At 40.2% G+C, this 12,036-nt stretch overlaps 1 protein-coding gene across 1 annotated transcript; it reads left to right on the top strand.

Moving 5' to 3' along the window:
• The first annotated feature begins 1,107 nt into the window (after positions 1-1,107).
• On the top strand, positions 1,108-8,423 carry HEMGN (hemogen). The gene is given in 4 exon segments (XM_079113970.1): positions 1,108-1,471; positions 3,540-3,595; positions 3,597-3,634; positions 7,836-8,423. Coding segments are annotated over 4 exon segments (606 nt in total). The 5' UTR covers positions 1,108-1,410; the 3' UTR covers positions 8,287-8,423.
• The last annotated feature ends 3,613 nt before the right edge of the window (positions 8,424-12,036 follow it).

Below are 12,036 nucleotides of genomic sequence, written 5' to 3'. Positions count from 1 at the left end.
CACCAGTTATTTAATATGTCAGGCATATATAAAATGCCTCATATGAATTACCTGGTTTAATCACCACAGCAAATCCATGAAGCAAATACCCATGTTGCCCTCGTGTCACAGACAGGTCATCTGGCTCCAAGGTCATCTAACTTGCCCAGGGCTGCCCGATTAGGGAATGGCAATGCTGGAATTCAAACTCTTCATTTCACTCTGACTCCAGAACACACTTGGCACTTTGTCTCCTGGACTAGCTGCCTGTTCTGGGTGATGCTCAGTGGCCTTCCTTTGTTGAACCACGGTCTTCTGTGAACCATGCCTTCACAAGTGAGGTGACCAGTTGGAGATAGGAGGGCTCCTTTGAACCATCAACTTAATTTCTGGGATATAACATGTGGATATTTAATTAAGAAATGCCTTTTGACCTTCCCCTGGACTAATTACTATGGAATTCACTAGTTATTTGGATGAAAGTCTGGGTGAGCAAAAAAGGGCATAAACTTGCTTTGAATTTCTAATTTGGTTCTTTGTCTATTATCTAACAATATATAGACCGAGATTTCATCTACCTACCTTCCTTCCTTCCTTCCTTCCTTCCTTCCTTCCTTCCTTCCTTTCTTTGCAATAGATTAAGATGGAAAAAGGCCACATCCAGGAAAAAAATTGTAAGATTAATTTTACATATATAGAGTACAGTTTCTAATTTTTATTTTCCCCATTATCACTTCTTTTTGTAGTGCTGGGGATGGAAGCCAGGGCCTTACACATGCTAGGCAAGTGCTCCACCACTGAGCTACACCCCCAGTTCCCCTCATTTTCACTTTCAAAGGAACTGTATGAATATGCAAGACAGGGATTATTTGCCCATTTGCAAAATAAGGAAGAGAGTCGCAGAAAAGAGAAGTGACTTGTGCTGGACCAGCGAGCTGGTTGGAACCTAGACCCAGTGTTCCTTCTATAGTAGGTTACCCTCTGTGCTTGAAAAGCAATCTCTCCAGCCATAGCCTGGTGTGGCATAGCCTGTAGTCCAGTCGTTTGGTGTCCTAAAAGGAATTCAGACACTTGCTGGCAGATGGAACCAAATGACTGCTGTACTGGAGGGCTGTGTGAGCCGGGCAGTGCCAGAGGGGTTCCCTGTACAGACAGTAGCCCATGGTGGAACACAAGGACCCAGCACCAACACGGCCCTGGCTCACCACCTGCACAGTGTGATAAAGAAAGCAGAACTTGCCTGCAGTTCTGTTTCCATCCTGATACAACTTTTAGGCGGGAAGTCAAGTGACAAGTAAATGTGTGCGTGTGGTTTCTTTCTTTCTTTCTTATTTTTTTTCTTAAGTGTTAGTTGTTTTTGATATTTTCAAAAAGCTTTTAGGTGGCTTGTGGAAGTCAGACCAATACCAGGAACGTACGTACTGCAGCAAGATGGACTCAGGAAAGGAGCAATCTCATCTGAATCTCCATCAAACACCTGATCTTCATCCAGGTAATGAAAGAGACCTTTGCAGGTGGTGGCTGTTAGGAAAGACTGGGGCTATGAGTATTTCCTTCTTCTCTGTGGATCTGGCCAAAAAAAAAAAAAAAAAAAAAAAAAAAAAAAAAAAAAAAAAAAAAAAAGGCATAATTGAGTACATTCATATCAAACCTTAGTTAGCAAGAACTGGGCTGAATAAACTTTGTGGAGCCTTTTAGTACTAAGATTCTAATAAACCAGAGGAACACAAAGTAATAATAAATTATTAATAAGGAGTCTGCTTTAGCAAATGTGAGTGGAAATGATTAATACTGGACAGTCATGGTAAATTTGGTATAATTTTTGGAAAAAAATATGGCAATGGGTAGCAAGAGCTATTATAGTACTTATTCTTTTCACTCCTAATCTCATGCTTTGGATCTGTCTGACAGCAGTGTTTCTCAAAATGTTTTGTAGAACTCTGGGCCTTGAGATATCCTAGGACAATGTTTTGAAAGTTTTTGTTTGATGGATCTTTTTTGGCACTCTAATAAACCTCTAGATCCCTTCTTAGAGTAATCACTTTAAATACATAAAATTAAAATATATAGGATTATAAAGAAGCAATAATATTAAGTTACTGAAAACTTAGAAATTGTGATTTAGTAACATGTACTTATTATATATGCATTAAATAACAAGATATATCAATGGGTCTAATAAGCATAGTATCAAATCCAGCAAAATATATGCAATAAATGATATTTTCAGGCACCAGCAACAACTGCAATGTAACATGAACAAATTTTTGTGTGTGTGATTTCTTTTAGTGACCAAGCCACACACTATCAAAACTACCACGGCATGTTACCTAACATTCACAATTGAAGGCAATGTGATTTTAATTAGAGGTTGGAAAAGATGACTATATAGTATAATTTTTCCCCACGGAGAATTCTTGTCTAGGAAACAAAAGGTGCTGTGGTCCACGGGGGCACATTCTACCTGTTGGAGGTCCAGGGCAGATCTACATCCCTCCATAGGCTCGAGAAGTTCTACTTTAAAGACCATTAACTTTCCTCAAACAGGAGAAAACTCTAATAATACTCTTAATATTCCAAAGAACTTGAAGAAACACTGTCATGAGAGAAAAAAATTTAAAAAGCTCTATGCAATGAATTATATATTATAGTTTGATATACAAGGCAGAACAAAAACAAACCAAACCTCATGATAACCTAAATGCTCAATACAAGCAGAATGAGTGGGTAAATGAGAAAGCATCAGCTAGATTAAGTACCATGTCATCATTAAAATTATAGTTATGGAGACTATGTCATGGAAAATCTTCTGATATAATGTTAGGTTAACAAAAAGATAAAATCATGGGTATGCTATTATTACAACCTTGTGTCTAGGATCTGGAGAGAAATGAGGAGTAAAATGGAAACAGGCTATTATGTTAAAGATGGCAAAACATGGCTGACTTTTTTCCTTTTATTATTTGTACAACATGTAAAATTATTTTGGCTGGGCCTGGTGACAAATGCCTGTGGTCCAACTACTCGGGAGGCTTGAGGGGAGCCGGGTGAAGGATAGCTTGAGCTCACAAATTCAAAGATCAGCCTGGGCACCCATAACAAGACCCCATGTCAAAAAATTTTTTTGTTTTAGGTTGGTAGCACACTTATGTGCAAATACTATTTCTGAATAGGTTTTTGATGCTTTTAGCTCAAAACTGTTTACTGAATGTTTGCTTCCAGCTATGTCTGGAGGGACAACTATAAGATATGGCCCTTTCTTCAAAAATCTGGGAGGAAAACCCAGGATAGGGGTTTTACCACTTTGTAATAAGGTTTTTCTTTTCTTTTTTTGATCTTGAGTAATGTAACCCAAGGGCTCTCTACTGAGCCACATCTCCAGTCCTTTTACTTTATTTTGAGTCAGGATCTCATTAATTTGCATAGGCTGACCTCAGACGTGCCATCCTCCTTACCTTAAGTCTCCTGAGTAGCTGGGGTTACAGGTGTCCGCCTCCACCACACTGATCAATTGCCACGTGTCATCACCCTCTCCAGTAACTTCCATTTTCATCCCACAGATGTCATTGGAACTTGGAGTTTGCGCAACAGAGAACAGCTCAGAAAAAGAAAAGCGTGAAGCCCAAGAAAAGCAAATTTCACAATGGCTACTTGGGTATGTCTTGAGAGGAGGGAAAAGTAAATGTTTGTTGAGCATATGTCACATGGGGAAGAAGCTAGGCACCACTCCTACTCTATATTTCCAACAATCTGTCAATCAGGTTCTCCCTCCCATTCTACAAAAATGGGAAACTAGTCTCCAACGGGTTAAATCTTTCGCCTCGAGTCAACCGTAAATTTGTGGCAGTAGAATCTTATCCTGTCTCTGCTTTTTATTAAAACACTGAGCAGCCAAATTATATCGTAGAGAAGCTGGTGTTTGGCTGTGCTGGTAATAGAAACACGGAGCATCTTGTCCTGGTAACGGAGACCACCGAGGAGATCTCTGCGAGTAAAAGGGCTTGCGGAGGGAGTTTGATGAACTCTCCTCAGTAAATCCAAACCTTGCGCACCAAGTGACAGAGTTTGGGGGTTCTAAATCTCCCCTCAAAGTCACTCAGGGAGGAAGGAGAGAACATGACAAATCAGGCACCATTGGAACTGCAACCATTTAGAACATGAACTGTGACCATAGGAGACTGGCTTGCTTGCAGAAAGAAAAGGGGAGCCCAAAGAGCTCAAGATACAGCCCCCATCTAAGGCCAGAGCTCTGAGGCAGCACTATTGATTGCCATGGGCAGGATCACTCTTTGTGGCGGAAGGTTGTCCTGTGTGCTCTAGATGCTTGGTAGCCTTTTCTGGCTTGTATATGCCAATGGCACCTCCTCCCTCCCACCCGAGCTGTGAGAGGCAAAATGTCTCTAGACGTCGTCAAATGTTTCTGGGCAGGGTGGGGCGGGGAGGAGGCGGCAAAAATCACTCCCGGTTGAGAACCACTGATCTAAGCAAAGCATTCCTTAAGAAAGGGCATTTGTCACTCCCCCCAGAACCCTGCTGGCTGCTTGGCTGCCACAGATGTTCCCATAACGCCAATTAGCTTACATATGATTGGCAAATAGGGAGATGATGTCAGTCTAACGTGGAAGTTGCGTTGGCTCATTTCTCCTTGTCAGAGGAGTCAGAACAGTGGGAACAGAACGGAAACCTTCAGCAGGAAGGGAAGGCTGCGGCTGGGCTGCGGGGAAGGCAGGAGCCTCTTCAGCCCGCGCCAGGGCGTCCCTCCCAGAGAGGCACACGCTGGCCTTGCACGTTCTGCTCTCCACCATGTGGCAGTTTGTGCTTGTTCCTGTGCCCAGCTTGGTGGCTCAGAGCTCAGGTCTCAGCAACTGTGGGCCTGAAATGGCGCTACTGCCTTTCCACATTCTTACCTGAGGCAGCTCCAGTCATTCTAAGCTGCCTGTCTGGACCAACCAAGGTATCTCCCCTGGTACCAGTTGTCATTTCTGTTAGTGTTAAAAAGTTGCATAGGTTTTGCATGGTTTGTCCCAAGTCTCCTCCCCACCCCTCTCCCCATAAACACATTTTTTGTTTTTTTTTGTTTTTTTTTTGGTACCGGGGATTGAACCCAGGGGTCTTAATCACTGAGCCACATCTCCAGCCCTTTTTAATATACTTTTTTAAAGACAGGGTCTCACTGAATTGCTTAGGTCTTCGCTAAGTTGCTGAGGCTGACTTTGAACTTGTGATCCTCCTGCCTCAGCCTCCAGAGCTGCTGAGATTACAGGCATGTGCCACTGAGCCCAGCCGTGTGACTTTTTTGTGCATGGTTTTTGCAGAAGTGAGGGCTTTCAGGAATGCACACATAATTTTATAGCAGAAACTCTGTACCTGGGTCCTGATGCAGGTGCCTCTGTTGAAGATTTTCCAATTATCTCCCCAGTTCCACACCCACTGACAGCCTCCTGGTCATTACTTGGTTTCCCAAGGACTTGCCTCCAGAGAAAGAATGCATCTGTTTACCTTGCACTTGGCAGTCAGTTCGAGAATTCTCTGTTGTACAGCTTCGTACTGCTCAATGTTCATTTAAAAATTGGTCTTTAAGTTTATCTGTCCGTCTCTCTGAGCCTGGTTGATGAGCTCTGCCCTGATAAATGGAGCTAGTGTCACTGTGCTGACAGAATTGGTTTTTTGAGCTTAATGCACTGGGAGGACAAAGCTGAGGAACTCACTGGAGTAGACAGTGCCTTGGGGAGCCTCTTGGCACCTGGCTAGACTTGCTCTGATGGCACTCTCCATGATACACCCTTTTCTCACCATAAGGTACAGTGGAGTCTTACTGATTTCAGAGGAAGGCAGCAGAGGGTAATGGTTAAGAGTCTGACCGATGAGCCGGAACAACTAGACTTGAAGCCTGACTCCCCCACTTCCTAGCTGTTGAACTTGGTCAAGTTACTCAACTTCTCTATGCCTCAGTTTTGTCATCTGCAAAACAGAGATAATAGTATCCACCACCAGGCTGATGTGAAGATTATGTGAAATAAGAGAAGTAAATTCCTTAGGACAGTGCCAGATACAGAGGAAGGACTATATAAGTGTTTCCTACATTAGCATGAGAGTACAATTTGTACTATATTTGAATGACTCATTCATGTAAGTTATTATATGTAATTCTTACTACTGTGTTAAGTTGGGGAGGCATTATTGACCTCATTTTACCTAAAAGGAAGCCAAGGCATGGAAAGTTTAAGTGACTTACCCATGACCATGAGAGAGTACAGACTCATGTTTAGCCAGACAGATATTTCTGTGTCTTTTGAAAAACTATCAGGGAAGATATGGACCCTTATTTTACTCAGATCTCCTCATATGGAGATCTATAAAACAAATTATTTAGTAATTAATATCTAGGAAAAAGTGTTTCCAGAGGAATTCAGATATAGCATCATCTCTCTTTTTTTTTTTAACCTGACAATAACTTTGTAACCTATCTTGTTACCTTGGTTACTTGGAGTAGTAATAGTTCAAAGATGTCACAACCATCACTTCAGTTTTCCTTTGCTTCTATGCGATTTTAAATATTTACTTTGTACTAGTACATAAAAAACCTTTTTATTGTGCCTTCAAACTGTTTTTGGTGAGGTAATCTCTTAAAAACTTTTTTATTATAAAAAATTTCAAACACACCCAAATGTAGAACAAGGTATTCGTCTTTTAAATGTGTGAGGAACTCTGAGTATTATAAAGACACAGAAACACTGGTTTCATTTCCAAATAACATCTAGCTTACTGAAAGAAATATGGTCTCTGCAGGAAGAACAGCAGTATGGGGCAGCCTATGTTCTTTGCCTTAAGCATGTTACAATAAATCCTTCAGGAAAGCAAAGCAAGAAGGGTATTTCAGCCCTGTGTTCTGTAGAGGAGGCTCCATGGAGTGGGTAGCATGGAACAGAATTTCAATAGGTTTAGAAAAATGATGAAATGCTTATTTATAGTACCTACCCCACCCCCCAACCCATCTGCATTAGCCATCTGTATTTGGTTATATTTGCGATGCCTAACAATTTGTCATTGGCTTCGATTTCCACTCAAGCCCTTTCATCTTCTAGATCTTTAATATATTAATTAGGTATGATATGGCCACTCAGACCTGTTCACCAGGCCTCATAACCTCAAGGAAAAAAAAAATTTTTTTGCAGCTTTGACTCCATGTACAGTAAACCTCATGTGATAGCTACTGTAGCTCCTTAGCATTCTTTACAGACGACTATCAGAAAAGCAAGCCAGATACCCGCTCGGCCTGCAGATGAGGAGTCCTGTCTGCATCGTAGATCTAGAGACTCAATTGTGTCTGTTCACCCAGGAGACAATGGGGCTACCTCACACAGACTCAGCCCAAGAAACAAGTGTATAAACCAGAATGCTATGTTCTTTCAAAAAAATATTTTTACTTGTACACGGGCATAATAACTTTATTTATTTTTTATGTGGTGCTGAGAGTCGAACCCAGTGCCTCACGTGTGCTAGGCAAGCGCTCTACCGCTGAGCCACAACCCCAGTTTCCGTGTTCTCAATTTATAGCAGGAATCATACCTTTTCCATATCCAAACTTTAAGCACACACTGTCAAACACACACACACACTCACACTCTATACTGGTGAGCAAGGCATCAAAGCCAAAAAGCCCTGGAGAAACATTTCCTAACAATCATGAACATTCTAGCACTGTTCATTTTACAAACAAGGAGATTGGGACCCAGAGAGATTGAGTGAGTTGTTCAAGTCCTGCAACAAGGCAGGGAGGGACCTGGGACTGTCATTAGAAGTCTTTATTTGAAATCTGTAGCCTTTTTTTGATGCTAATTCTGATCTTTCTGTAGAGAACAGAAAAAACGCAAGCAGCAGAAAACAGGAAGACAAAATCAAAGAGGCCGAAAGAGACAACAGAATGCAGAACGGAAGGCGAAGCCTTGGTCACGAAGGGAAAACAATACGATGGAGGAAGCCCTGGCACCTACAGAGAGAGAAACTGAGCCACCTGGGGCCGTAGCTGAAGCCCTTCCTTTGGCAGTCTTCCCCAGAAGAGCTGTGACAGAGGGACATTCTTCTCAAATACGTCAAGAAAGCATTATACATCAGGAAAATTCTTCTGAGTACCAAGAAACAGTAGTACAGAATCATCATTCTGAAACAGGCCATCTATGGCTGCTCCTGAAACCCTTTCTCCTAAAACATGCCAAGAAACAGCTGCACTTCCCGACCATTGTTCGGAAGCATGCCAAGAAATGGCTGAACCTGAAGTCCTCACTCCTAAAACATGTCAAGAAATAGCTATACTTCATGACCATCCTCTCAAAATGTGGCAAGAGATCACCCAACCCAGAGTTCTCTCTCTTGAAATGTGTCAGGAAACGGCTGGTATCCAAGCCCTTCCTTCTACATCTGAATATGTAGCTGACCTGGAAGGATGCTCTCCCGAAGCATCTCCCAATCCAGATGTGCCTAACAGCTATCCTCTTGACACATACCGAAACACAGCTGGACTGGAGGAATTCAATTCTGAGCCAGATCAAGCAACAGCTGAGGCTAAAGGTTTCTTTCCCAAAATACAAGACATAGCTGTGCCTAAAGATCTTTCTACAAAAACATGCCAAGAAAGAGTTGAACCCGAATACTTCTCTCATGAAACACACACAGAAATATCTGTGCTTCCAACCTCCTCTCCTGAAACAATCCAAGAGACACCTGCTCCTGAAGAATGTTCACCTGACATATATGAAGAAACACCTGGGCCTGGAGGATATTCACCTGACACATACCAAGAAACACCTGAGCCTGGAGAATATTCACCTGACATACCTGGGCCTGAAGACCTCTCCACTAAGACGTATAGAAATAAGGATATGCCTATACAATGTCTTCCAGAACCAAATGGAGAAACAAGTTGGCCCCAAGGCCAGGATCCTGAAGCATACCAGGAAGATGCTGAGCATGTTAACACTTTTCCTCAAGGTAGGGGGCTCTTCATAGCAACAACATAGGTATATTTCAGCCAGTCATGATTTACAGCCTTCTTTGATGATAGCTAGTTGCCTCAGTGGCACTGTGACTATCATCTGGCTAAGTGCAAGTAAAATGTATTTTCCTGCACCAACTTTCTGTGTTGGCACATTTCCAAAGGATTAAAAGAAAATAATTGAAGTACAAGCCTGTACCATAGGTACTTTGGCATACCATCTATTTTGAGAATCTATAGTCAGTGAAATGAATTCCAGTATAGTATGAATCATGTGCAAAATATTTTAGAAGGACAATTAATTGAGATTAACAAGAAAGCTTAATGAATGAACTTTTCTGGGAGATGCAATTTTCCTGATAAACTAAAGACAAGAAAATTCATAGTACAAGGTACTAAAGATGCTAGGGAACTCATTCTTTTAGGTTTTATCAGGTTTACCAAAAAACAAAATTTGTTCCTGAAAAGCTTTTTCCCAAGCATAGTATTTTGAAAACAATGTGACCAATCTTTTTTTAATTTGACTCACCTTGGACAAAACTGCGAATTTCGATTCTCTTTATTTTATTATACTGCAGACAGTTAAGAAATGGGCTAAGGTCTGGGGGGGGGTTAGCTCAGTTGTAGAGCACTTGCCCAGCATGCATGAGTTCCAGAACCACAACACCACCACCCCCCAATCAATCAAACAAATAAATAAATCAATAAAAATACAGAGAAATGGGCTGAGCCTATTTAGATCAGGGTTATTTCCAGGAAATTATTCTCAAAAGAAACCCCTTTAGTAGCTTATTTGCTCTTTCTGCTAAAGATAAGTCTAACAAAAACTCGGCATTGGGGCTGGGGAGATAGCTCAGTTGGTAGAGTGCCTACCTCGCAAGCACTAAGGCCCTGGGTTCAATCCTCAGCACCGCAAAAAAACAAAACAAAACTTGGTGTTAACTGGCTTCCAAGTAAAGCAGGTTTTGAGGAACCAAAGAAATTTTAAAAAGAACACATATGAAGCTCTACTTGTGCTGACGGAAGCGAAGCAGTTCTGTCTGGTCAACACAACCCCCTGGATTCTAACAGTTGCATTCCAATATGGGCATGCAATTAATGCTCATTTAGTTTTTGGTCTTACCAAACAAAAGGGAATATCTATTTTTGCTGATTATAAAAGTAATAAACGTTTATTATAATACATTTAAGCAATATGAAGTGAACACAGACACCATCTCCTATCTCCAAATCCCAAGTGTTAAAGTTATTTTAACAAATGAGCTAGTACAATAATTCTTTTCTGTCACTTTCATTTATATTATGATTATGGTCATCCTTATAACATCTTATGCAACAGCTGCATAGTATTGTACTGTATGTGTGGACAATAATTTATCCAACCAGTCCTTGCAATGATGTTACTGCCAAGTTTTACTACACAACGATGTTCAATGAACATCACCGGGAGTCAAAGTTACTTATATAACATGAATTTAGTACTTCTGTGTGCCTTGTATGAAATATTTTTGATGAATTATTTTATCCAAAGTTTTAAACCCTAATAGTTTAAGTAATAGTCCCCCTTTATATAGAAGTAAATGAGGCACCAGAAGCTTGTCTATCTGATTATTTCCTTTGGGTGAGTCCCTAGCAGTTGAATTACTGGGCCCACAGAGTACTCACATTTGAATGCATTCAGTAAGACTAGTCTCCAAAAGTGCCATAGCAGTTCGCACACACCAAAATTTTTATAAATGTCTTTTTTCTGTATCCTTGTTATCACTGCATATAACATTTAAAATTTTTTGCAAGGGCCAGAGCATAGCTCAGTGGTAGAGTGCTTGCCTAGCATGCACCCATCTGGGTCTGATTCCCCAGAACCAAAACCAAAACAAAAATTCTTTTAATTCTTCTAAACATGTAAACATTAGTGTTTACAGTTTAATTTTGTTTATAGTGGGTTTTACCATATAGAATTTTAATTTTTAGAAATTCAAACTTGTGGGCTGGGGATATAGTTCAGTTGGTAGAGTGCTTGCCTTGCATGCATAAGGCCCTGGGTTCAATCCCCAGCACCACCAAAAAAGAAAGAAATTCAAACTTGTCAATCTTTTCCTTTTTGGTTTTTGGTCTTTGTCTTGCTTAGAATTCTAAGATTATAAAAACTTATTTCCATAACATGGTATTTTTAATATTAAATGTTTAGTCCATTTGAAATTTACTTTTGTGCATGGTATGAGGTAAAGTTGCTTTTCCCCCTTCAATTGTCCCAATACTATTTATTTAACCTATTTTTGTGTTTCATTTGACTTTACAGAAGTGAAAGAAAAACCCAAAGTAGAAGAACCAGAAATACCAGCAATTCCACGTGTTCCTCAAGAAATTCATCCAGAAAATGATGTCTATAGTTATGTTTTGTTTTAACAATGCTCAACCAACCATAAAGCTGTATTCCAATGGAAAGTCCATCTTACTAATGTTATGTGTGTGATTTTTCTCAAAATATTGTAGAAATCTCTATAATTTTCATTAATATTTTAACTTAATTTCTCCCTCGATTTCAGGCTATATTTGAAGGTGAGAACTAACATTTTTTAAAGCAATATTCTGCGTGTGTGTGTGTGTGTCTGTATGTGCGTTATGTGTGTGCACATGTGGGTATGTGTATATATACATTTGGGGGAAGTAGTGAAGAGACAAAATAAGGGTGAATAATTGATTTTCCCTCTAAGAACAAACATTTATTTGATTTATTCTTAAGAGCTGATAATTGACTAAATCTGTACTTTTAAAATTTGGGGAGTATATAATTTTCTTGTATGTTGTGTTCAATTATTGATGTAACAATAACATCAATTTTTTATTTAGGCTTTAGTTGGTTCTTTTAGCTAATTTGAACAATTCTTGTTCTGGGACTTCTTAAAAGATATTTTGGAATGATGAGTGTAGTTTACTTTGTATTTGAATCTGGATTTTTACATTTTAACTTTTTAAATATTGTATTTGTGAAAATGTACATTAAACCATTACTACATACTTAACTGCGTGGACAGCGTCATGGTAGTGCTGTGGGGGTTGGAAGT

Source organism: Sciurus vulgaris, assembly GCF_902686455.1.
Source record: "Sciurus vulgaris genome assembly, chromosome: 15".
Lineage (NCBI taxonomy): Eukaryota > Metazoa > Chordata > Mammalia > Rodentia > Sciuridae > Sciurus > Sciurus vulgaris.
The sequence above is the reverse complement of the archived record's forward strand: the minus strand, read 5'-3'. Positions and strand labels throughout refer to the sequence as shown.